This window comes from Solanum dulcamara, chromosome 4 (genome assembly GCF_947179165.1).
Source record: "Solanum dulcamara chromosome 4, daSolDulc1.2, whole genome shotgun sequence".
Lineage (NCBI taxonomy): Eukaryota > Viridiplantae > Streptophyta > Magnoliopsida > Solanales > Solanaceae > Solanum > Solanum dulcamara.
The window spans coordinates 78,345,674-78,372,882 of NC_077240.1; the positions used below are offsets into that span (position 1 = coordinate 78,345,674).

The window sequence follows — 27,209 nt, forward strand, 5'->3', positions numbered from 1 at the left end:
ACAACTTAAGAAACATTACACACTCTCTCTGGATCTTGCAGATCTGAGTATAGACTCAATACTTGTTCCTCATCTGCAACCGAATTCCTCCTCTGGAGATTCAATCCGATTCAACATTTGCTGGATTTGATCTGGTGAGTATGTTCTTGTTTAATTTCTATTGTTTAATCAGTTTCTCTTCTGTGTGCCATTGATTTTCGTCCTAGTTCTGTTAACAGCTCGTTTTCTCTTTCTGGCTCATCTTGTATCAATGGTTTGCGTATTGGGTTGGCGTTAAACTCTATGAATTTGATGGTTTCGGGCTAAATTTCTCGGTTCGGCTATGCTTATTTTGATCGATTTCTCTTGTCTGTACAACTGTTTTTATCCTAGTTGTGTTATTTGCTCGATTTTTCTATCTGGGTCATCTTGTATCTGTGGTTTGCTTGTTCGTTTGATATCAAACCTTAATTTTTGTCCTAGTTCTGTTTGTTGCATGGTTTCTCTATCTGGGTCATCTTGTATCTGTGATTTGTGTATTGGGTTGACATCGAAACTTTAGGAATTTGATGGTTTAGTGGTAAATGTCTTCAGCTATGCTATTTTGATCGATTTCTCTTATCTGTACAACTGTTTTCTTATCCTAGTTGTGTTATTTGCTCGATTTCTCTATCTGGGTCATCTTGTATCTGTGCATTGCTTGTTGGGTTTGACATCAAACTTTAATTTTTGTCCTAGTTCTGTTTGTTGCATGATTTCTCTATCTGGGTCATCTTGTATCTGTGATTTGTGTATTGGGTTGACGTGGAACTTAAGGAATTTGATGGTTTAGGGCTAAATGTCTCGTTCAGTTATGCTAGTTTGCCCGATTTATAGTATGTGTTCAACTGATTTTAGTCCTAGTTGTGTTATTTGTTCGATTTCTCTATATGGGTGCCCTTGTATCTGTGTTTTGCTTGTTGGGTTGACATCAAACTTTAATTTTTGTCCTAGTTCTCTTCTTTGCTTGATTTCTCTATCTGGGTCATCTTGTATCCCTGCTTTGCTAATTGGGTTGACACTAAACATTAAAATTTTCGTCCTAGTTGTGCTCTTTGTTTCATTTCTCTATCTGGGTCCTCTTGTATCTGTGCTCTGCTTATTGGGTTGTCACCGAACATTAAAATTTTCTTCCTAGTTCTGCTCTTTGCTTGATTTCTCTACCTGGGCCATCTTGTATTGGGTTGGCGTCTAACTTTAAAAATTTGATGGTTTAGGGCTAAATGTCTTGTTTAGTTATGCTATGTTGATCAGTTTGTGGATCTGAGTTAGTGTGTGATGTTTCAGAAGTGCAGTGTGTTTCTTCCAGCTTGTTTTGAAGGTTTTTACCTATTCTATTGTATTGTGTTGTTAGTTTAAATACAATGTTTGTTTTGATTTTATTTGTTACTTAAGTTTTATTGTATTGTATCGAAAATTTACCATTAGGTAACAAAGAAAAGTCCCATTTTGTGTAATGAGTGATTTGGTGTGATTGCATCGTTATCTTTTTATTTTTTATTTTGTTTATACTTGTTATTTAATAATCCTATTTATCCTTTACCTTACCTTTTTGTACTAGGTCTACCCTTACGCTATTTTTCTTGGTGATTTATTCTTCAAATTGTTAATGTATGACATTATGTAATGACGGAAAACAACACAATCTATCCAAACATTGTGTTCATTAAAACAATACAATACGATATATTATGAAACAATAGGTAACAACCATCCAAATAGAGTCGATTCACTTTCCTTTCCACTTGTATGTAGTAATTCATGTACGATTTTTATATCTGTTTAAGGGTAATTTTTAAATTTCAGTATCACATTTTTGTTGTGTTCTCCACTCCAAATAATGTAATTTAGTATTTATGTGGCTCGTGATAAAATTGAACCTGGTATTAGGGTGTCAGTTCCTTAGATTGCTGAAGAATCAAACGGGCACTGCTAAGAGTTTAATTATCTTGCAGTTCATTTTGTGCTTTTTCTCCGGTCTTTCGGAGGTTTGTGATTTTTGATCTCCTTGTAAAATAGATGCATTCACAGAGTTGATGTAGCATTCGTTTTTTCCATAGAACATCGATTGTAGTAATTTAACTGGCTCAACAGAAGAAAAACTATGACTCCTTTTCTTGATCCTTATGATTTTATTCCTTCTTATTGGTAATTAAAAATATTATCAGGTCGAAATTTATGAGAAGATACATTAATTTCAGGTACAGTGACTAGAATAAAATGGAGAAGTCCTGCTCGTTGCTGGTACATTTTGATAAGGGTACACCAGCTCTTGCCAATGAGATCAAAGAAGCACTTGAAGGAAATGATATACCTGCCAAGATTGATGCTATGAAGAAAGCAGTAATGCTTTTATTGAATGGAGAAACCCTACCTCAGCTCTTTATTACTATTATTAGATATGTCTTGCCTTCTGAAGATCACACAATTCAAAAACTGTTGCTTTTGTATTTGGAGATCATTGAGAAGACAGATTCTAAGGGGCGTGTGCTGCCTGAGATGATTCTAATCTGCCAGAACTTGAGGAATAATTTGCAGCATCCGAATGAGTACCTTCGTGGAGCTACTCTGAGATTTCTTTGCAGGCTGAATGAGGTAGATATAATTGAACCTCTAATTCCATCAATTATGAACAACTTGGAGCACCGACATCCATTTGTGAGGAGGAATGCAATTCTTGCTGTGATGTCCGTTTACAAGCTCCCACATGGTGAGCAGCTCCTGGTTGACGCACCAGAGAAGATTGAGAATGTCCTAACCAATGAGCAGGATCCATCGGCTAAGAGGAATGCGTTTCTGATGCTCTTCCAATGTGCTCAGGAGCGTGCCATCAATTACCTCTTGACTCATGTTGATAGAGTGTCCGATTGGGGGGAGTTACTTCAGATGGTTGTATTGGATTTGATTCGAAAAGTTTGCAGGACAAACAAAGCGGAGAAAGGGAGGTATATCAAAATTATCATATCATTGCTAACTGCCCCTTCTGCTGCTGTTACATATGAATGTGCTGGAACTCTTGTTTCTTTATCTTCTGCCCCAAGTGCTATAAGAGCTGCAGCCAACACCTACTGTCAACTTCTTCAATCTCAAAGTGACAACAATGTTAAGCTTATTGTGCTTGATCGACTGAATGAATTGAAATCTTCGCATAAGGATGTCATGGTTGATATGATAATGGATGTCCTTAGAGCACTTTCGAGCCCGAATCTTGATATCCGTAGAAAAACACTGGACATTGTTCTTGAATTGATCACTCCCAGGAATATCAATGAGGTTGTTCTCACACTGAAGAAAGAAGTTGTGAAAACTCAAAGTGGTGAGCTTGAGAAAAATGGTGAGTACCGCCAAATGCTCATCCAAGCCATTCATTCATGTGCCATAAAGTTTCCAGAAGTGGCAAGCACTGTGGTCCATCTATTGATGGACTTCTTGAGCGACAGCAATGTTGCTTCCGCAATTGATGTGGTCGTTTTTGTCCGGGAGATTATTGAAACAAACCCAAAATTAAGGGTTTCCATTGTGACAAGGCTATTAGACACTTTCTACCAAATTCGAGCAGCCCGTGTTTGTTCCTGTGCCCTTTGGATTATTGGAGAGCATTGTCTATCTCTCTCTGAAGTTGAGAGTGGCATTGCAACTATCAAGCAGTGCCTTGGAGACCTACCATTTTACTCAGTTTCTGAGGAAAGTGAAGCTACTGATTCTTCAAAAAAGTCTCAGCAAGCAAACTCCATTACTACTGTGTCATCTAGAAGACCAGCTGTACTTGCTGATGGGACATATGCTACTCAAAGTGCTGCATCTGAAACTGCTTTCTCTCCTCCGACAGTTGTTCAAGGATCTTTAACCACTGGAAACCTGAGATCCCTTCTTCTCACTGGTGATTTCTTCCTGGGAGCAGTTGTTGCTTGTACACTGACTAAGCTCATTCTGAGGCAGGAAGAAGTTCAACCATCAAAAGTTGAAGTGAACAAAGCAACAGCAAATGCATTACTGATCATGGTCTCAATGCTACAGCTTGGGCAGTCTTATGTTCTTCCTCACCCAATTGACAGTGATTCTCATGACAGAATAGTTCTTTGCATAAGATTGCTTTGTAATACGGGTAACGAGGTTAGGACGATCTGGTTGAGCTCTTGTCGCGAGAGTTTTGTTAATATGCTTTCTGATAAACAACTACGAGAGACAGAGGAGATCAAAGCAAAGGCACAAACTTCTCACTCCCAGCCAGATGACCTCATTGATTTCTACCATTTGAAGAGTAGGAGGGTAAGAAACTTCTACCTGAAACATGATGTGTTTGGAGGATACTGGAGATTCTCTTTTGTAGTTCCTGCTTATACTTCACTTGCTATCTTACTGAAAATGTTAATTAGTAAACCTTTGTTAACTGAACATCATGTCATAGCTGATCTTGTATACATAATCCTTGCTCTGTTTTCGTTCAGGCCTTACATGGGTTATTCTCATCTTGTCTTATTTTTGCACCTTGCCAAACCACAAACCCATCTGGGATCTTGGGTGTTATTTCTGACCATCAGGAAAAAAGAATAGTAGTTTATTTCTGGTGTTCCCCAGTTTTCATGGTTTAGTTTTTGACTTTTGTCTCCATGGTAGTATTTCAATTAAATAGTTAGAGTTATACATGTGTGTTTTGGTGAGTCTCTTTAAGCATGGGGAGTAAAAAATTAAATTGATTCCGTTCTCTTAAAAAAGAATGTATTAGATGTGATGCGTCTTAATGTGATTTTTCAATTTAACAATAGAGTAAATTGGAAAGCTTTCCCTAATTTATATGGGTGGTGTAAAAACTGAACTTTCTAATACTGCCTGCACTTTCTGGAGAAAAACTTAGCTTGCCTTGCACCTGACCTGTCTATAGAAAATAAGAAAAAAATGAGCATTCACATTAACTCTAATTTCTGACTTTTTTTGTTTTAGTTTATGCTGATTCACTACATTTGGCATTTCTTTCAAAACTGTTCTGGAAAACAGTTTTCTTGAGTCGAGTTTCTATTGGAAACAACCTCTACAGGGGTAAGGGTTGCATACACCCTCCCTCCCCAGACCCCACTTGTGGGACTATATTGGGTATGTTGTTGTAATTGACTACATTTCACTTTAAATACATAACTGTAAAATCTCATTGGCAATTGATACCGTATCATTTTTCTTTCTTTCTAGCACCATTAAAATGGAGAAATGTTTCATAACGAAATAGATTCTTTTTGTTGTTTCTTGAGTCTTACTCAATTTAAAATGATATAATTTTTATTTCCAGCTTATTAAATAATATTTTCATTCTATGTACCAAATAAAAAAGGAAACAAATGTCATAAATATGGTTGAATAGACAAATAACTCTTATTACTATATTAAAGACTTAAATTTGTGTACATATTAGAGGTTTGGGGTGGTTTTGGTGCCAATTGGGTTTTGTTTCTCCAAAAATGGTGAATGAATGAAAATGGACTTTGAGCCTCAAAAAGGTCGATAATTAGGTCATGTGGATTGTGGAAAGCACGAGCTTTCCATCCACAGTGATGCTGTTAAGACTTAAAGAGAAGGTTGTATGGTTGCACATGTTCTTAAGGTAATTGTATTACGTGTGCAGCTAATAAGAGTAGGACAAAATTACTTTCTCTTGCTATAAAAAAAAGGTAGGATACAAAATGCACGCTCTCTATAAATTGATATAACAAAGACACAATTTGCTCTAATGCCCACTGTACAACTCCTATCATCTTCTCCATTTGTCCTCCTACTAAAGAATATTTAACTTGTAACTTAATTACACCTTATTCCTCTGTCCCAAACAAGTTACAGTTAGCTATATGAATCCTCTCTATCCATGCCTCGTCTTAATTGAAAAGAACCTATCTTACTTTAATGCTAAGTTATCTTCATCATTCTCCTTATTTAACTAATTTGTGCAGTAGTTTCTAAATCATGTGAGGGTTTGTCTAGGTAATTCATTTTTTCTCCCTTGGTGCTCAGAATCAATGCAATAGTTGCTTCTCCATGCCCTAACTAAATATATGTATGCTAGGGAATGAGCCAGCTGGAGTTGGAAGATGAAGTTCAGGATGATTTGAAACGTGCCACTGGAGAATTTGTCAAGGACGAGAATGATGCTAATAAGCTAAGCCGGGTACTGCAGCTTACAGGATTTAGTGATCCTGTTTATGCTGAAGCATATGTGACAGTTCATCATTATGACATCGTCCTAGATGTTACCATAATAAATCGAACCAAAGAGACACTTCAGAATTTATGTTTGGAACTGGCAACAATGGGTGATCTTAAGCTCGTTGAGCGTCCACAGAATTATACTTTAGCTCCTGAGTCAAGCAAGCAGATAAAAGCTAATATCAAGGTGTCTTCTACTGAGACTGGAGTGATTTTTGGTAACATTGTCTATGAGGCTTCAAATGTGCTTGAGCGAACTGTTGTTGTGCTCAATGATATCCATATTGACATCATGGATTACATCTCTCCTGCTGTTTGCAGTGAGGCTGCTTTTAGAACTATGTGGGCTGAATTTGAGTGGGAAAACAAGGTAGAATGCCATTCTGTATTATTTTACAATCATTTGATAGTTCTTTTTTTGCTGCTTCTAATTTTCTAAGCCTTTTGATATCTTAAAAGATCTGTTCCTTTGAGTTGGAGAAGTTGAGACAAAGTCGTTCTCTTTTGGTTTGATGAATTAGGTTACGTAATTTCTGGTTTCTTTTTGGGTGCCTTCAAATTTTGGGTTACAATTGGGTTATCCAAATTTCTTTTAGGAAATTAGTTGTCCGAATGTGATATAAATTTCTAGCAAATATGTTTCTTTGATGTATTCTTGAATCTTGATCTTTTAATGGTGTTGTTTGATTTAATAAGTACATCATTTGACGCTATTAGACTCTCGTGTGGACTGTTCTGTGTCCCACTGTCAAAATAACAGAGCAACAGACACATGAATTATAATTTTATGCACTGATGAATAGTCCAGACTGAAGTGGTCTTATTAAAACTATGAGCACCTCAGGTTAATATTGTACTTTGCAGGTTGCTGTCAACACTGTCATTCAAGATGAAAAAGGATTTCTTGACCATATTATCAAATCAACCAACATGAAGTGCCTGACTGCACCGTGAGTTCTCTGGTCACTGGCTAGGTTATGGAAATTGCTGTTTGCACTTTTTTGTTTGTTTTTGCATTTTCTTATTTCTGATTTTGTTTTTATTGATATCAATACAATCTAGATTATAGAGTGTGGTTTGTCCTGTCATATATATTCTTCATAGACAACATTTGTTTAACTGTATGGCAATGCTGCAAGCCTGTGTTTTTTTACTTCCATAGAATTTTTTTAACTTCATCTGCAAGAATCATATTTGTGCTGACCAAAAAATGAGATTCTTTTTTCCAAATTAGATTTATCTAGTACTCTTCTAATTGAGGGCTACTAGGTAGTTTTTTTTCTTCTATCATCTTGAGATCAGTTTCTTTATTGCAACATTTTTTCATCTACACTTGTTGAGTGTACTTTAATTGCACAAAGTTTAGAAGATAGTCAAATTGATGTTTCAAGATCACAATCACTTTAAGGTTAGTTTTTGTTTTTCACTCGCTGCATATGTCAGACAGTATTTAGTATACATCTCTTCATGTGTACGTGTGCACATGTGTAATTGTATGTCGAAATATATTTATAAGTTCCTTGTAGCCTGTAGGAGTTACACCTGAGAGTTGATTTATCAAGAGAAAAGAAGTTACATGTTACTTGTTTGTTGCTCAAGTCATTGAAGTCCTGTTTCCTTGTGGTGCATCGCTGCTGATCACTATGTAACTTTTCCTGTATTTATTTTCATACATAATTCCAGATCTGCTCTGGAAGATGAATGCGGGTTCCTTGCTGCTAACCTTTATGCAAAGAGTGTGTTTGGAGAGGATGCTTTGGTGAATTTGAGCATTGAAAAGCAATCAGATGGTAAGCTGAGTGGTTATATTAGGATAAGAAGCAAAACACAAGGAATTGCTCTTAGCTTGGGAGACAAGATAACACTCAAGCAGAAGGGAGGCAATTGATCTTGTCGTGTTGATATGGTCCTCTCCTAGACAGCGACGGTATCCTCCTCCATCTTTAAAGACATTTTACAACTTAATTGTCTTTGCCTTGTATGTTTCCATTGACTCGTTAGTTTAGGTGGGCTTTCTTTTCTGCAGTTTCTCTAAACCACATGGAAACAGATACAAAATACCTATATATTAGAAGTGTATTTTAGATATCACTCCCTGGGTACTATTTTATTGTGACACAAATCAGAATTGTTAATTGTATCAGTCTCAGTCAAAGTAATTGGTTAACAATTTGTTGAACAAGTTTGTTTGACTAGGAACTCAGCACATTATTGCTAATTATTCACGGAATTGGAGCTCTTGTAAAAACTGTCTAGAAATTGTTACTTCCTCCGGTCCAAAATAACTGTTGTTTAAGGTTTTGGCACATCCATTAAGAAAACCATTTAATAGCAATAATCACAAGGGCTACCTTTATCCATGCTCAGACTTTTTGGATCATTTATCTGAGCAAGGCTAGTTGTGGAAAAGAATAATTTATGCCTTCTCGGTTTCGTAAGCCAATATATATTTTGGACCAAATTGATTCGACTAAAAAAGCACTTATTTTGGACCGGAGGAGTATTAAATTGTCGTTTTAAGGTTTCAGCGCACTCATGATATTGATAGGCTTCAGTTCAGCTTTTTGTCGCTTTCTAGGTGGACGTCTTCTTTGAGTATAATCAGTTTTTCCTGTTTTTGCAGTTTATTAGACATGAATCTGAGACTCCTTCACATCTCCCATTTGTAGCTTGGAGGAGTGCTGGGGTTATTGAGAAAATCTGTAGAAATTGTATTACTGCACTTACTTTAGATTCGGATACGCAAAATTCGGGCATTTTACTCTTCTCTTGAGGACATTTTTTTTTGTAGAGAAATTGGAAGAGAGTGCTGCTTTATCTTTCTGTTGTAAGTTTAATGAATTTGGTCCAAGTCACTCTTTGCCTGTTACTTTTTGTAACTACCAACTCCTGATTTCCATTGTTTGTAAACAAAGGTCAACTCAGTTTCCAGTGCCATATTATATATTGAAATTTTAGTTAATTTCCTCCTTTCACCTTCTCTTGCTTTATTCCATTTTTGTGCAAAGCTGCATCGACTGGGCAAGTTGCTGTGTGGAGCATGAATAAGGTGGATTTGTCTGTGGGTTCTTGCCATCTGAATCAATTCTGAACGGAGCATGAATAAGGTGGATTTGTCTGTGGGTTCTTGCCATTTGAATCAATTCTGAACGAACAGTATCTCCGCAAGGAACAATATTGCTCATAGATTTCAGTTTTATGGAGTCTTCATGGGACAGGTTTTTTTCTGCATCTACTTTGGTGTTTTTTTTTCCAAGTGAATTTGAGAATTAGTGAGTCCTCCCACTTCACTAAGAAACTAGTATACAAAAGAAACCACATCTCTTGTGAAAGTCATTGTATTAGTCTAGAAGAAAAATTAAAATTATGTTTTAAATATGGTCTTACAAAACGATAGTTACTTAAGTATCCCATGATTGCTCGACTAAAGTTTTCGTGTATGCCAGTCTATTAATTTTTGAAAATATTACTGTTGTTTAAAAGTACCGTAGATCAAGTGAATCATATTCATAGCCTCTACATGATCTACGGTACTTTTATAGCATTTAGGGGTCACAAAACATTCATTCTAAATTTTCTCAGATTTTTGTGTACGTTCATGAACTTTTGAAGATTTATTGATCAGATTTTTTGGACATATTTTTTTTAAAATCATCCGTAATGACCTAGTGAACCATATCTATAGCCTCTACATGATCCAAGCCACTTTTTGTAGCATTCAGGGGTCACGAAATAGAAACTCAAGATTTTTTCCATTTTTCTTGAGTGTTAGTACATGATTTTTTGGGAATATTATTGATCGATCCACACCATTTTTTCCACATTAGGGGCCATCACAAGACTTACACGATTTTCTCAATTTTGTGTGTTAGTTAATCAATTTTTTTGTTGATATGGTGTTCAAACAACTTTTTTTTCAAAACCTTTACAGGGCCCTACGTAATGACCTGAGAAATAATACATATAACCTTACCATGACCCATAACAATTTTTTTAAGCATTTGGGACACACAATAAGAATTAGGTGATTTTTCTAAGTTTTTCGTGTATGTTTGTCAATAATTTTTTTGGTGCTATAGTTTGTGGGCATCTTTTTTTCAAAACCTTTACATGACCCTCCGCAATGACCTAGAAAGCACTACACATAGCCTCACTATGAACCACAACATTTTTTTAGAATTTGGTGACCACTGAACAAAAATTAGGCGATTTTCTCAGTTTTTCGTGTGTTAATCAATGATTTTTTTGGGTGATATGTTTTTTGGACACTTGTATTTTTTTTCAAAATCTTTACAGGACCTTCCATAATAACCTTGAGAACAGTACGTATAACCTAATCATGATCCACACAATTTTTTGCATTTAGGGATTACTCAATAGAACCGCCCGTAATGACCTCGGGAAGAATTCTTATAGCCTTGTCCTGATCCATGCAGATTTTTTTAGCATTTAAAGACCACTCAATAGGAATTAGATGATTTTATTGGTTTTTCATGTGGTGTTAGCTCATGAATTTCTTGATGATATGGCTTTCAGTTATTTTTTTGCAAAACTTTTACAGAATCGTCTGTAATGATCTGAGAAGAATTTCAATAGCCTCGTCCTGATCCACACGACTTTTCCAGCATTTAGAGGTCATTCAAAAAGAAATAAGCAATTTTCTCTATTTTTCATGTGTTAACTCGTGAATTTTATGATGATATGACTTGTGGTCAAATTTTTTGCAAAACTTTTACAAAACTGTCTGTAATGAGTTGGAGAAGAATTCCTATAGCATGTCCTTGATTCATATGGATTTTTTTTTACCATTTAAGAGTCACTCAACTAGAATTAGACGATTTCTCCATTTTTTGTTTGTGTTAGCCTATGAATTTTTTTTGTGATATAGTTTTCGGTCAATTTTTTGTAAAACTTTTTCAGAATCATCTGTAATGACCCGAGGGAAGAAAATCTATAGCCTGCCCTGAGGCCTGATCCACGCGCCTTTTATTTAACATTTAGGGGTCATTCAACAGAAATAAATGATTTTTCCTGTTTTCATATGTGTTAGCCCATGAATTTTTTGGTGATAAGACTTCCGGTCAATATTTTTACAAAACACAGAACCATCCGTAATGATCGGGAGAAGAATTCCTACAACCTCGCCCTGATCCACACAATTTTTTAGTATTTAGGGGTTACTCAACAGGAATTAGGAGATTTTCTCCATTTTCGTGTATGTTGGACCATAAATATTTTGGTGATATGAATTTCGATCAATCTTTTTTACAAAAGCTCTACAGTTGCGTCTGTAATGACCCGTGGAAGAATTTCTATAGCCTCGCCCTAATTCACACGACTTTTTTTTATCATTTAAGGGTCACTCAACAAGAATTAGGTGATTTTCTCTGTTTTTCGAGTGTTTTAGCTCATTATTTTTTTTGGTGATATGATTTTGATCAATTTATTTTCTAAAATCTTTACAGAATTGCCCATAATGCATATGGAAAAATTCCTATAGTTTCGCCTTGACCAACGCGACTTTTTTTGCATTTAGGGATCACTCAAAGAAATTAGATAATTTTTTTATTTTTCATGTGTTTTAGCCCATGAATTTTTTGGTGATATAGCTTCTGGTCAATTTTTTTGCAAACATTTACAGAACAGTCCGTAATGACGTGAGGAAGAATTCCTATAGTCTCGCCATGATCCACACAACCTTTTCTTTTGGCATTTTGGGTCCACTCAATAAGAATTAGGCAATTTTTTTTTCATTTTTTGGTAATATGACGTTCGATCAATTTTTGCAAAATCTTTACAGAATCGTTCGTAATGAATTAGGAAAGAATTCCAATAGCCTCTTCGTGATCCACGTGGTAACACACTTGCACTCTCCCTAAATCAAAAAGAATAGTTCATGCCTTCATGGTAGTTTAACTGTCTTGGAACAAAAACCTTATTGATGCTAGAGATGGTTCTCTTCAAGTTGTCAGTGACATTGTTGTAACCAGATCAATAGGTCCACCTTACCCCCATGGAGTTGGAGGAAATAGGAGTGTCCTACATATGAGTTCTAAAAGATATTTCAGGTAAAATTATACAAACATATGCTCACATTATTGACCAAACATCTGCGCTCATGGCAGAGGCTCTCTGATTACTCGCTGAAATGTAAGATTTTTTTAGACTAATGGCAACTCTATTCCGTTGATACTGATGGGTTTAGGTGAAGTTTGAATGAGAAATAAGAATTGAAAAATGTGGGAAAATCAAATGAAGGGAAAATGAAAAGTCATCTCTTTCTCATTGGCTGAAGAAAGGAAAAGTCTTGTCCTTATATTAGGAAAGACTTCCTTTAACTCATAAAAGGTTAAGTAGGGTGTCCCGTTGCGCTGTCGTCGTCGTTCGCTCTGCTTCGGCAAATGATTTGATTGGTTGAAAATATTTTAGATAAAATTTATTTATTAATCTCATTAATTGATTTCCTTTTTCTTAATATTAATTCTGAATTATTGATTAAATAATTAATTAATTCGCGGATTAATTGAATTAATTAAATTCGCGGAATTAAAATTACCGAATTAACTAATAAACAAAATTTGAAATTCGTAAATTCGGAAGGACCTGTTCCTTCCGAATAGATGTTTCCCTTCGCATATTCAGAAAGGATTTGTTCCTTCCGAATAGACACTTCCTTTCCCAAAAGAAACCTTGTTGGCTATAAATAGAGAAGTCTCCTCTCGGTTTTGATCATCGAAAATCTCTCCCTCTTCTGCATATATTTTTAAATAAAGTTGTGTCTTTGTGTAATTACGTTGCTGTTTTTGAGTTCGCTGGAATTAAAGAAGTTTGAGGTACAACTACTTCTTTGATGTATTATCCGTTTTATCCTGGAAGGAAATTATCCATAACCTCGGGTACAGTGAAGGGATTAAATTCCTTAACGAGACACAGTAAATTATGTGGACTCGAATACTGTTTCTGTCTTTTCATCTTAATTGTTTCTGGTTTACTAACTTTAATACAGGAGTTGACAAATACCTGCCATGCATTGCCCTGTCAAGTGAAAATTATTTATATGTTATAGGTACAAGAAAGCAGCTTTCTTCTATGAGGAACAATATGTATCTTTCTTCTAGTTACAGAAATGCCTAAGACCTCTGCCTCTTTGATAATTTGAAACTAACTCGACAAGTCTTTTGATTTGATTGATGGTTAAGGAAAATGTCCCTAAATGATCCTTTTGGTATATATGACTTGTATACCTCAATTGGATGGTGTGAAGGCAAGTGATGAACGGGTCAGGCAATTGTTGGATTTTGAGAACAACCATCCACTTCGAACAAGAAATGTATAATGCAACAAAAGAACCTTATCTTTAATATATACTAGCATACCATAATATTAGCAGAAACGTCTCAGTTCAACATGTATGCAGATATCAATTTCAGAATTTAAGCTATTTCCTTACCAACTACAAGAAGATGGATAAATAAATACAAAGCAAGGCACCTAATTAAGTAGTCTAGCTTGACAAATAATTAGAAACCAGAAATTAGATAAAACTAAGTAATCAAAAAATACATTCACATGAAACAAAGTTGAAATATATTATCTTCAAACATGAAAACTCATTCTGATGAAAATTAAGTTAATAGTCGTGCTTATCACAGTTTACCTATTACGACTACAAATTTAATAACGAGTGAAAGAATTGGAGTAATATTACTCACTGCAACTAATTGGTAGATCAGAAGTTGTTGTTGAGAGGGTAAGAAGGAAAGCAGCAGGTAAAAGGTTTAAACACAGCTAAGCAACATCACAAGTTTTCGTTCATACTATACAATTGCGAAATAAATGAAACATAAAACAGGAAAACACATATATATGTCCATTTGTGTGACTGCTCAACTTAGCATTTCCCTACGTATACAAAACTAAAAATAGGGTAGCCAGTAGAATAAAAACATACCTGCACAAGCATTCTTCAGGATAAACAATACGCTACAAGATTAATACTCCCGCCACGGTGCCTCCAATATCAATCCCTACTATAAAAATATCAACTTTTCCTCCATATTTCTGGTCCTAGTTGTTTCATAGTGGATCTGTACATTGATATATACTTGATAAGTATATAGCAAATAATTTGTAAAGGAGACACCTTTGGATTGGCAGGATTCTCAAACTGATGAAGAAAATGACAGTTTGGCATGTTAACTAGTATCTATTCGACCTTCCGAAGCACACCATCTATACCTTTGGCTGGAACTGTGATGTATAACACAGCGCCCAAAGGTTTAAGAACAATCTTTCTCTCAAGACTATACGAAGATGACTTCTAAAACAAAGCAATAAACCCTGATCCTCCTTTGTCCGGGCTTGGGACTGTCTGTGTTACAGTAAAAATAAAACACATGCGGAGTTAAAAAGTGTTTTTGGTAAGGATCCTGCCATCACTTTGCGATCATAGACAAGTCACCTTCTTAATTAGCACAGTCACGTCACCTTGAAGAGTTGATCAATTAACCGATTGAAAACATGTAACAAGCCTTCAAAGAATTGGATTTGCAAAGCCATTATGGCTCTTTGAAAATAATTTTAGAATCTGAGATATTCCATAGGAACGCATTGGATCTGGCTAGACCAATTGAAATGTAGCCAACTTTCTGTCTTCAGAATGTGTGACAGGCAAAAGAGGATCAAGTTACTACTGTGATCTAACCCCCAGCTGAGAGTGAGCGTGGATATTTTGAAAAAGTCGTTCAAAGGCCTCAGTTTTCGACTTTCAGCTAAGCAACCAAGTTCCTAGTTTAACAGTATAAATATAGTCCTCAATTAATTTAATTGGAGGAACTAGTGAGAATCTGAAAGGCTCACTCACCTAGGACCTGGGGATACGCAACCTGAGACATAACAGGCCAATGGGTGCATGTTGAAGCTTAGTATTCACAATCAGAATAGATATAGCATTTAAGCTCGTAAGGATTTTTCATTTAAGAACATTTGCGCTCTGTTGTGATATACTTTGCATTCCATTAGATATAGATTTGACATTTTAGCTCATAAATGCATCTCCATTGACCCTAGATAATATACATTGTAAGTTCACGGCTCATTGCCTGTTCTTTTTATTGCGTTTTTCTCTCCCTCGCCAATAGATTGATCTATATTATCAACTATATATCTAATCATAAGGCGCAACTTCGAATCTAAAACTAAAGCCCTCTTCAGACTGTAGCGGGATAGTAAAGCAGGATAGGCTTCTACTTCACCCATGACAGTAATCATAACAAGTGCAGCACTAAACCATCACGTAGACTTGGGGTTGAGAAAGTGCAAAGTATGTAATAACCTCCCACAGATTGTCGGGATACCAAAAAAAAGGAGTTCATTTCTGAATCCAATGCACAAGTATAGAACAAACTGAGATTTACCGTATATATTGAAAAATATTACAGTTTGTCTCAAAATCAAATTAAAAAAAATAATAATTAAATTTCACAAACTCTTACCAAGGTTTCGCACCGCTAATCTTCCTCTTCCTACATCCTGCAGCCGCCATATTAAGTAATTCTTGCAAATCATCTCCATAATGCACACTCCCCTAGATCAACACACTTCAAGTTCATAGTCCTCCCACAGTTTATCCACGTCACAATGAATACCAACCCCAACGAATCTGTAGTCGTCGCTGTTCGGAATATAGGTAAAGTAGATAATTTGGTAGATGAGGCAGGGGTTTCCGACACACAGCTTGATAGTGGCGACGTGGTTTCTTCCGGCGCCGGATTTGAATCCAATGCACAAGTATACGAAATACCATAAAAATTAACACAAATTAATAGCCTTGTTTATCCCTATATACCAGAAAAGTCCCTTCTTTTTTTTCCTGCTATTTTCACTATTGTTAGAGCCAGACAATCAAATATGTGGCAAAAAAATTGAAAACAATTTCTACATATTATATATACACAAATACCTGAATGTTCTTCTCTTTATCATCTCAATTCTTGAAACATAATAATATTCTTATTATCCTAATTCCAATTCTTCCCTTTGTGTATTTAAATTTTTTTATTTCATTTTATCTTGTTGGGTTTTTGGCATTTGTTTTGAAAATGCCAATAGAAGGAGTTGCCATGGTGGAGGAACCTGTTTTATGTTAGGGTCCAGCCCAACCTCCCCTAAGAGTAGGATTAAATTTCTGTGTAGCCAGGGAGGAAAAATTCTTCCTCAACTAGCTGATGGCCACCTCAAGTATGTCGGTGGCGAGACACGTGTTATCTCCGTTCCTCGGGACATTAAATATATTTCATTTCTTTCTCAGATCCACACATAGCAAGAGCTTTATGCATCGAGCCGTCTTGTTTATATGAATAAGTTACATTAATAATTGACAAGACTCATTTAATCACCAAGAATTACAGCTTCAGCCTCATTGATTCTTGACTTTGGTTCAAAGAAATTTAATTTTGGAATTCCATATGAATCAAAATTCTAAAGCAGAATCCGAGTTTTCGAGTAAATAATATGACTGTTACGCCACATTACAGAACTCATGAAGAAGCTAACTCCTCAAATTGAGGGTGACATGGTTCTCAAATATCAACTAGTACACGAGGACCTTGACGTCTTGATCTCGGTAAAAACAGACGAAGATCTACGCCACATGTTACAAGAATATGATCGTTGTGAAAGTGCAGGGATCTCGAGGCTTCGTGCCTTCCTCTACCCAGCAAAGCCTGACGTGGTGGACCACCACACGACACCTCCAGAACCTCTAGAACAGCGATACATTGATGCTATTAATGGTATAATCCGTGCAAGGGAAGCAGGGCTTAGGATACAACAATCTCTAAGCATAAGCCAAGCCTCTTTCGGGTTTGTTCTTCTGAGACTTTGCTACAAAGTATCTTTGTCAATTGCACAAAGTTCAGAGTTCCCCTAGCTTTAACAATGTTACTAACCAGCAGCAACATGGGTTACATCATAACCATCAATCATTGCAGCAGAAGCAACAACATCACTATTACAACTTCAGGCAACAAAACTACAATGGCTACCAGTTAAACAAGCCTCCTGGTGATCCAGTCAAAGGGCCAGACAGACTGTTTTCTGTTAGGTCTGTTGGTCGAACTGAGGGGTTAAGGTATCAAATGGATCATAACCAACATTACTATCAATCACCCTCGAGGCACAGCCGTGGCAGTGGCTGTTGTACAAAATGTATGCATTTTGATGACTATGGCCATTGTGGGGAAAGGAGAAATGGAAGTTCATCGCCGAGCAGTTACTCTATGGAGATAGGAAATGGTTGTGCTTCACCAGGGGGTTATTCTGTGGAAAGAAGAACCAGTAGTCTTTTCTCCCAGTCCCATTCGACTAAGCCCTCGATTCTCTAATATGGCTAGCTCAGGGGATACTTAAAGACTCTTATGTGCTCTGCAATTTCCACATACAACCTCCCTCCCCACCCTCTTTGGTATACGTTACTGTACAGTATCATATAAGAAGGGATGTACATTCATCTTTGGAACTTTACCTTGGACTTTGTATAATAAATAAATACTGAAATTCTGAATGGTTCCTCAGGACAATTATTTGTACTTGCGTTAAACTTGAACTTGTCATTTTTCTTGATTGAAATAGAAGCACAGTAAAGGATTTAAGCTTCCATGGTAGAGGATATGAGCTTGAAAAGATAGAAGGATATGAGCTTGAAAATATAAAAAGGATATGAGCTTGAAAAGATAAATAGAACTATTTCAACGTCAGTACTAAGAATTAAATCCAAATTCATTCACTCCAATAACCAGCAAGTAATCCAAAAACACAAGGAGCTATAGGAAAGGATCCACAGAAGGGTGAGAGAACCAGAAAGAGCAGTTTCTCTAACCTTCTGGTTTGAACCGCTAACATTTCTAAAAATATATTCATAGGTAGACACTGTTTCATTTTGCAATCAAGAGTAACCCCAACTACCTCAACATTTCTAACCTCTAGTTCCCTGTATGAATTATCTTTTCTGCATAATACCCCATATTCCACCAGAAATTGTCTCCCAAAATCGTAATTGTGCACAAAGTTAAATTCCTTATACACAACCTAAGCAAGAGTATAAAAGCTGAAAATTAAATATAGCCTCAAAATTACTCTTCTATGCTCGCTCACTTGCTGTCGGTGAAATCAGCATCAATTACGTCGTCTCCACCAGGTCCCTTCCCAGACGATGATTCTGAAGGTCCATCAGAACCGCCAGGTGCTGGACCAGCACCTGGTGCAGCACCAGGCTGGTTGTAGAGTGACTGACCAAGCTGCATTACTTCTTGGTTAAGGGCAGCCATAGCATCCTTTATGGCCTGAGTTGAGCCTCCTGAAATTGCTTCTTTAAGCTCTCCAAGTTTAGCCTCAACCTTTTCTTTCACTGGCCCTGGTACTTTGTCTCCAAGTTCCTTCAACTGCTTCTCTGTCTGGTAGACAACAGAATCGGCCTGGTTCTTTGTGTCTATGGCATCTCTCTTCTCCTTGTCTTCCTGGGCAAATCTTTCAGCTTCTTTAACCATTCTCTCGACCTGTTTCCATGCAACCAGGAATCCCATCATTTATCAGCAGCAAGGGGAGTTAGAATGGAATGATATGCAACATATTGCTCCATATACAACCAAAAATATTAAAAGTCAATATAAGAAGGAAAAATAAAAAAGGCAAATTTCAGCAACTGATAAAGACACGATACAACTCTTCACACAACTACCTAGCTAGAATTGCTAAAGGAGACATGGTCCTAGTAGAATTGGAAGTCAAAAACATACCTCATCACCAGGCAATGTGCTGGCACCCGTAATGGTGATGTCTTGCTTCTTCCCAGTACCCTTGTCAATAGCAGTCACAGAGAGAATGCCATTGGCATCAATGTCAAATTTCACTTCAATTTGAGGAACCCCTCTTGGGGCAGGAGGAATTCCATCAAGCCGGAAGCTGCCTAAAGATTTGTTGTCCCTAACAAATTCTCGTTCCCCTTGGAGGACATTAATTTCTACACTTGTCTGACCATCAGCAGCGGTAGAGAACACTTCTGATTTGGAGGTAGGCAATGTTGTATTTCTTGGAATGATCTTTGTCATCACACCACCAAGTGTTTCCAAACCAATGGACAACGGTGTGACATCTAAAAGGACAATATCACTGACATCTCCGGCCAACACTCCAGCCTAGAATAATGAAGAAAATGAGGTGTGCACCAAAACACTAATCAAGACCAGAAAACAAGAAAATAGAACAAACAAAGTTCTCACCTGAACTGCAGCACCAAGAGCAACAACTTCATCGGGATTAACTGTAACATTGGGGTCCTTTCCAGTCAATTTCTTAACAAGTTCCTGAACAGCTGGAATACGTGTAGAACCACCAACAAGGATCACCTCGTCAATATCGCTGAAGGAGAGCTTGGCATCTCTCAAGGAATTCTGAACAGGAGTTTTAAGCCTATTGCAGAACAAGAGCAAAAAAGCTGACATCAAACCCTCTTAACTTGTAAAGAGCCAGGCAACTTAATCATCAAAGTTGATAAGCTATAAGAGAGTGTTTTATATTGCTGTTACCTGTCAAGCAGATCTGAGCATAGTTCTTCAAATTTACCACGTGTGATAGTGGTCTCAATGTGTTTAGGACCATCAGCAGTGGCTGTAATGAATGGCAAACTACAAAAAAAATAAATCAAAATCAACAGATAACAAAACTACAAAGGGAAAAGAAGCAAAATGAAGCTTGAAAACATTATACATACCTTATGTTAGTCTGGGTCAGGGTTGACAGTTCCATCTTAGCTTTCTCAGCAGTCTCAGTCAGACGTTGAAGAGCTTGTTTGTCCTTCAAAAGATCAATACCTTCATCCCTCTTGAAACTAGCAGCAAGCCAATCAACAATCCTCTGCATGCGTTGAATACTTCAAAATTACTTCTAGCAGGATCTAGTAATTTTGAGTTTCATTGCTCAATCAAGCAACAAACACATTTTCATTAGAGGGCACAGAAAACAAACCTTGTCAAAATCATCACCACCAAGATGAGTGTCACCAGAAGTTGACAACACCTCAAAGACACCGTCACCAACCTCAAGAACTGCAAGTAAAAAAATTGTTACAATTGCCACAAGCATGAGTTCACAGATATAAGGATAAAGTCAATACATTAAGTCAAGATGTTAAAAAGACATTCTATAGTAGTATCCCCTACACTACATAGGAAAGCTACCAGTAGCAAAAGCCAGCACAGAGGTCATATAGTATAAAGAAACAACAGTTAAATAGTTACCAGTTATAAGCCCATTCCTAAGAACCTCTCAACACGTAGCTCAAGCTTAAAAAGGTATTGGATTAGCAGCAGTAATAATTTTTGCAGCTACTACCTCAAACCTTTTATTTTATTTTCTATAAAATACCCCTACAAACTTGTTTTTAACCTATCACTCTCCTATGAATTGTGGCTGAATGCACATCATGATTATTGGAAACTCAAAGTATGGAAATCACCTAACGGGTCACAACAGCATAGCCAAGCACAGAAAGCAGGGAACAGATTCAAGGCACAACAGAGCTAACACCACAGGAGGGAACTAAAGTGCCATTATTACCTGATACATCAAAAGTACCACCTCCAAGATCAAAAACCAAAATTGTTTCATTATTTTTCTTTTCAAAACCATAAGCCAAGGAGGCAGCAGTGGGTTCATTAATTATCCGAAGAACCTCTAATCCAGCAATGCGACCTGCATCCTTAGTTGCAGTCCTCTGAGAATCATTGAAGTATGCAGGAACCGTGACAACAGCCTTGGAAACCTTGTCATTCAAAAATTTGGATGCATCATCCACCAACTTTCGCAGGACCTAAACCAGAAAAGAGAATAAATCATTAGTAAGTCAACGGAAGCGTGGAAGCAATAAAACTCATAAACAATGGCCAGCTCACTTGACTTTGGAACTAAAAAATAAAAACTCAAGAAAAAGTATCTGGCTGGATGCTCAAGCTTCAATATGCACTCTTGTCTAATCAACTTTGCAAGAGTGTCATATAACTTATGATTTATTGGACTGCAAAATCATATTGTTCAGACTAACTCCAGCAAAAGGCATGTGAATTAACGAACTTCAAGATCTCAAATTGTGAAGACAGTTACAGTGTCGCTTTTTAGACATGGAGTAAAAGATTGTTTGGAAAAATGTACACCTCCTCCTTCTGGCATATGGAGGAATATTTTCCTGGACTTGTAGCGAATGTTACCTTAAATTGTGGACTATATTGTCTCAAAAGGAAAAATAATGTTCTTTTACAATTCCCAGACCTCTACTCATTATCTCTTACTTCAATCAATACTTACATATTACTAATTTTGGATGAGGTAATCAATACTTAGACATTATCACTCAGACTTTAACAGATTAGGTTAGAACATTATGTCCAGACTTTATCCTACAACGTGCAATATCATCCGTTATCAACTTTTCTACCTACTCCATACCAAAAGCACCCTAAATGTCCAGACTTTCTCAAGGACCACATATTCCCAGTCAGGCTGGTCAGAAACACCAACTGCAAATTTTTTCTAAGCATCCAACTAATACAAGTCCATAAATGCAAGTGAAAACAAACCTAAAGCGGTAATACAAGTTTATGAAGCAGAATACAATATTGCATATACCTGAGCTGAAATTTCTTCAGCAGCGAATGATTTGCCAATGGCAGGGCAATCAAGCTTGACGTTTCCATTCTCATCTCTGATGACATTGTACGACACCTGCTTCGACTCCTCGTCCACCTCATTCATCTTCCTCCCAATGAATCTCTTCACCGAAAAGAATGTATTCTCCGGGTTCACCACAGCCTGACGCTTTGCAATTTGCCCAACAAGTCTATCCCCACTCTTCGTATAAGCAACCACTGAAGGAGTTGTCCTCTGCCCTTCAGCATTCGTCACTATGGTAGGCTTCCCTCCTTCCATAGCAGCCACAGCGGAATTGGTGGTCCCCAAGTCAATTCCCACCACCTTCTCCGCCACTACATGCATCGGGGCGTAACCACTGCCATTCCTCTGGCTGGAACTGCTCTTCTTCTTCTTCAATCCAAAGGCTAGGGTTCTAGTGTTGAGTTTTTGCCCCAAAAACACAGACTTTGAGGATTTTCCACTGGAAGAAGATGAATTTGCGAAATATGTGGCTCCAAGAGCGTGAATTTGAGCTGTTGAAGATGCCATAGTTGAAGTTGGGAGTGAAGGAAACCTACTAACCCTAGAAAAAGACGAAGAATTGAGAATTGGGGGATTAGAGGAACAAGTGTAGAACAAGAGAAGATAAGGAAGAGGGTGAGGGTTAGGATATCTTGTATTTAAAATAACTTAATTTAGAATGAATATCAAAATAAGTGAAAAAGATCAAATAAAACATAAAAAAATTAAAACATTAAAATTAAAAGATATATTTTTTTTAAAAGTCCACATAATTTTTTTAAAAAAATTAATAGTGAAAAAATAAGAAATTAATGAAAGAAAAAAAATTAAAGTGGAAGAGAAATTTAAATAAATATTTTACATAGAGAGAAATGATAATAATTAAATATATTTATTTCAAGATATATTTATTTTATTTTTAAATAATTCAAGAGATAATAATATCTTAGTAATCGCTCAAATTTTGATCATAGTTCTAAGTACTTTTACATTATCTCAATTATATTTAATATATTATTATAAATTAATAATAAAGATTATCCTCTACTCCACCTTTTATCATTAGTAATTATGTAATCTATTAAATTGTTTGACAGTACAATTAATATGTGTACCCCAATATGAAATTCTATAAATAAACAAATGTAAATTTAGAAAAAGTTTTCGAGCTTGCTTCATTTTTAATTAATTGAAACAAAAAAATAAGAAAAATGAGTAGTGTCGTCGCACATGTTGAACTCCTGAACTCCCGGGTTATATATAAGTTTTTGGAGAGCCTACGTTCTCTTCATCATCTCATTAGTATACGTACTTGTGCGATGTGCGAATAATATTAAATTAATAATTTTAATTATTTCATATTAAAATATCTTGTTTGAGCATGTTAAAATTATATAACCTTGAAAACAAAATTCAACTATCATTATATTTCTCAATAAAATACAAGAGGAGGAAAAGTCTGCGCTCACTCCTACATCCCATCCCCAACCCCTCAATTTTTTTTATTTTTTCTTATTATATTATTTACAATATAAAGATTTTTGATTGTCAAAAATAATATAAATTTTTATTCTACTTTTCTCCAATGTCTCCCGTTTAAAATTCATAAATAATAATATGTGTATTATCTAATTACACCATTATATTATCAAAAATAGTTCATCCCCGCCCCCGACCCCCCGTTTACATTTTTTCAATTGTATTTTAATTACTTTACTTTTCTCTAATTTAATTTTGACTCTAATAATAGCCCATGACATTAATATTCTGACCTGTAATTCAATTTATGCGAAAAAAATATTCATATAATCGTAAAAAGAAAAGACTTTTGTTCTTCATATTTTTTAATTATATTATCCAAAATCTAAACTTATTAGATTGTTAATATCTCCATTCCCCTCCCCCTTCCCCTTCCCTCCCTTACCCCACCTCTAATCAAAATCTATAACAACAAAAACAATCCAGTGAAATCCCTCAATGTGTGGTCTGGAGAGGGTAAAGTGTACACAGACCTGACTTCTACCAAGGTAGAACGGCTGTTTTCGAAAGACATTCGACTCAATAAAAGCATAAAAGCATAAAAGAGGTTAGATAAGGCATATATGAGAAAGCAAATAACGAGAACGACAGGGATAAAATGGAGTACTCAAAGTACAGAAAGTAATAGATAATAACAGAAATCAGAGCACAAGAAATTATAGTGCACTAATGCGCCTACTAATAAGGAAGAATAATGAGACTATGTACTAGCCTTCTACCCTAATGTGGGTCCTCCACACCCTCCTATCTAGGGTCATGTCCCCGGTAAGCTGTAATTGCGTCATGTCCTGTCTAATCACCTCTCCCTAATATTTCTTCGGCCTACTCCTATCTCTCTTGAAATCATCCATGGCCAACCTCTCACACCTCCGCACTGGGGGCATTTGTGTCTCTCCTCTTCACATGCCCAAATCATCTCAGTCATATTTTCCACATCTTGTCTTCTACCGAGGTCACTCCTACCTTGTCCCGAATAGCCTCGTTTCTAATCATGTCGCTCTTGATATGACCACACATCCATCTCAACATTCTCATCTCGGCAACTTTCATCTTTTGAATGTGAGAGACCTTAACCAGCCAACACTCCGCCCCATATAACATAGCCGGTCTAACCACCACTTTGTAGAACTTGTCCTTAAGTTGTGGTGGCAGCTTCTTGTCACATAGCACATCGGAAGCGAGCCTCCATTTCATCTACCCTGCTCTAGTACGGTGTGTGACATCATCGTCAATCTTCCCGCTGCCTGGCATGATAGACCCAAGGTACTTGAAATTACTTTTCTTTTGGATGGCCTGGTCACCAAGCCTAACTTCTGCACCAATCTCCTGAGGTGTCTCACTGAATTTGTACTCTAATACTCTGTCTTGGTTCTACTCAGCTTAAACCCTTTAGACTCCAAGGTATGTCTCCAATCCTCTAGCTTAGCGTTAACTCCACTACGAGTCTCATCGATCAGGACTATGTCATCCGCGAGCATACACCATGGCACCTTACCTTGAATTTATCGCGTCAATTCATCCATCACCAAGATAAATAAAAACGGACTGAGAGCTGATCTTTGATGCAACCCCATCCCGACGGGAAAGTGCCCTGAGTCCCCTCCTACTGTCCTTACCCTGGTTTTGGAACCCTCATACATGTCCTTAATCACACAAATGTACGCCACAAGTACACCTTTAGTGTAACACCCCTCAAAATTCTTCCAAAGATTCGGACCCTTCTTGTGTTCGGGAGGGGTCGAACCCGAGTATCTTGAAGTATATTCGTGAGTTAAGATGAGTCTCTGAGGGACTGAGCAGTGTTAGAGGTGATGTGGGGTCACCAAGGACCCCTAGGACCGAGCTAAGTCCAAAAGATCCGTCGTGGCTAAGTTTTGGATGAGTTCGTATAAGGGTCGACTTTTAACGACCCTATCTTTTGAAGGACGTCAATCTGGGTGGCCTACGACCTACCAAATTAAAGGTCGTCGAGTCTTCTTTCCAACGCCACCAAGAACGTAAATTTTAGAGTTCAAGGTCAAAAGATATGACCATCCTAAGATAAACTAGCACAGTAGGAATTTCATTTTTGGCCTGGGTTGCAACTGTTGGGGGAAATGGACTTGGCGCTGTAAGGGCGCGACGCGCCACTATCGCGCCAGAAACATGCCTCAGTAGTTTGGTCCTTGGCGCGACGCGACACTAAAAGTTGTGCAGGGTTTTTCAGGCCAAATTCCAGAACTCAGAACAATGGCCTTGGCGCTGTAAGGGCGCGACGCGCCACTATCGCGCCAGAAACATGCCTCAGTAGTTTGGTCTTTAGCGCGGCGCGCCACTACGAGGTGTGCAGGTTTTAGGCATGTTTCAGCCTGGGGCTGCAATGGCGCGATGCGCCATTATCGCGCCAGGTGCATTTTTGCCTATTTTTCAGAACTTTTGAGAAGGGGCAATTTGGGAATTGCCCCAAATTATATATGTATCACCCTAGACTATTTTGGGATCATTTCTTCAGCCCCCACTCTCTCTCTAAAAGCCCTAGAAACCTCTTCTCTCTCTCTCTCTCTTCTTCTTCTTCCTCTTCAAATCCTTCTCCAACAAGAAGAGTTCCAAGAGCTTCAAGGTTTGAGTTTCCATTGATGACCAACCACAAGGTTTTCTTCAAGTCTTCACTAAGGTATGTAAGGTTATCCAAAACATGGGTTTGAGTCCACCCATATTCCCTATTCTTGCTTTGAGGTTAGATGTTCATGAAAATGGAGTTTCTTGGTATGGTCTAAGTTTAAATGAGTTTTGTCCCCTACTTATTTGATTCTATATGTATTGATGTTGTTAAGTTAAGAAGTTCCCAAAATGAGACTTTATGTGAGTATGAGTTGATGAAAATGAGTTGCTAAATATGTTCTATTGATCTTCTTGACTATGTAGATTTTGATAAAGGATGCTATTTTCTTAAAAATGTTGCTTATTATAAAAATGTAAATTTAAAGTCTTGAAAATGTGATGAGTCTCAAAGATTTCTCATATGGATGGAGGAAATGATTGAGTATATCTAGATGTTGCTATATATGTGCATTTAAATTTTCTTTTGAAGGATATGATTGAGATTGATCGGATAGTATGATTGGAAGAGATTGATTGTGATAGAGTTGATGAGTTGACAAGGTTGTAATGAGACTTGTCGATATGATTTGATTGAGTTGATTGGATGGAGTTTTATGAGCATTGAGTCTTGGGAGGAGTATCAGCACCGAATTGGGCAAGAGTATAGTCCATACTCGAACCCAATACCTATGTTGCCAAACGTAGGGGGATTGAACCGTTAAAGTCGGATGTTTCCCCAAGAGATTTGTCCTGTCATTATAGGACTTGGTTGGATTGGATCCATAAGTGTTTGATTCGTTCATACCCTGGCAAAGTATGAACGGGCGCGGCAACAACGTCGTTTTGTTGTACCTTCACTGGCTCATAAGTGATGGTTGTTGGATAAGAGAAACTCCCAAATAGGTCTTGATAGTACTATGAGTCAGATTGAGTTGAATTGTATGTGATTGGTCCCGTCTAAATCATATTCTTGTTTAGACTTAGGACATTTGATTGAGTTGGTATTCCTCTTGAGTCGAGCTTCTGAGTTGATTTGATCCTTTCTTGATGTTCGTTGTATTCGGCCATTTTACATACTCGTACATTCTATGTACTGACGTCATTTGTCCTGCATCGTTTCATGATGCAGAGACAGGTACTAGAGATCATCAACCGGCGCTCCGTTGAAGATCCACATACAC

General features: G+C 37.1%; 2 protein-coding genes and 1 pseudogene across 3 annotated transcripts; 2 read left to right on the forward strand and 1 right to left on the reverse strand.

Moving 5' to 3' along the window:
- LOC129887714 (coatomer subunit beta-2) lies at positions 1-9,692 on the forward strand. Of its 2 annotated transcripts, none has more exons than XM_055962914.1 (6): positions 1-134; positions 2,220-4,287; positions 6,068-6,577; positions 7,072-7,157; positions 7,891-8,134; positions 9,216-9,692. In XM_055962914.1, the coding sequence occupies exons 2-5, from the start codon at positions 2,239-2,241 to the stop codon at positions 8,093-8,095; spliced, it is 2,850 nt and encodes a 949-aa protein (XP_055818889.1). In that variant the 5' UTR covers positions 1-134; positions 2,220-2,238; the 3' UTR covers positions 8,096-8,134; positions 9,216-9,692. The 2 variants fall into 2 exon arrangements, with proteins under 2 accessions (XP_055818889.1, XP_055818888.1); XM_055962913.1 differs by lacking the exon at positions 9,216-9,692 and adding an exon at positions 8,831-9,169 and having other exon boundaries at positions 2-134.
- Positions 9,693-16,307: 6,615 nt separating this feature from the next.
- Positions 16,308-17,616, forward strand: LOC129884396 (uncharacterized; annotated as a pseudogene).
- A 351-nt stretch (positions 17,617-17,967) lies between these two features.
- On the reverse strand, positions 17,968-22,542 carry LOC129887715 (stromal 70 kDa heat shock-related protein, chloroplastic-like). Its single transcript, XM_055962915.1, has 8 exons — positions 21,886-22,542; positions 20,821-21,073; positions 20,230-20,309; positions 19,976-20,118; positions 19,791-19,889; positions 19,485-19,674; positions 19,002-19,400; positions 17,968-18,761 (listed from the first exon to the last, which is right to left on the reverse strand). The coding sequence occupies exons 1-8, from the start codon at positions 22,435-22,437 to the stop codon at positions 18,357-18,359; spliced, it is 2,121 nt and encodes a 706-aa protein (XP_055818890.1). The 5' UTR covers positions 22,438-22,542; the 3' UTR covers positions 17,968-18,356.
- Positions 22,543-27,209: the final 4,667 nt, after the last annotated feature.

What these genes read in the sequence shown, in the direction of transcription:
- LOC129887714 (XM_055962914.1), top strand. Translation starts at nt 2,239, where the DNA reads ATGGAGAAGTCCTGCTCGTTGCTGGTACATTTTGATAAGGGTACACCA. An exon ending in AATTTGAGTGGGAAAACAAG is followed by an intron (nt 6,578 to 7,071) that starts GTAGAATGCCAT and finishes TGTACTTTGCAG; the next exon opens with GTTGCTGTCAACACTGTCAT. An exon ending in ATGAAGTGCCTGACTGCACC is followed by an intron (nt 7,158 to 7,890) that starts GTGAGTTCTCTG and finishes ACATAATTCCAG; the next exon opens with ATCTGCTCTGGAAGATGAAT.
- LOC129887715 (XM_055962915.1), bottom strand. Translation starts at nt 22,437, where the DNA reads ATGGCATCTTCAACAGCTCAAATTCACGCTCTTGGAGCCACATATTTC. An exon ending in GTGGTGATGATTTTGACAAG is followed by an intron (nt 20,119 to 20,229) that starts GTTTGTTTTCTG and finishes CAACGCATGCAG; the next exon opens with AGGATTGTTGATTGGCTTGC. An exon ending in TGCTCAGATCTGCTTGACAG is followed by an intron (nt 19,675 to 19,790) that starts GTAACAGCAATA and finishes GTTCTGCAATAG; the next exon opens with GCTTAAAACTCCTGTTCAGA.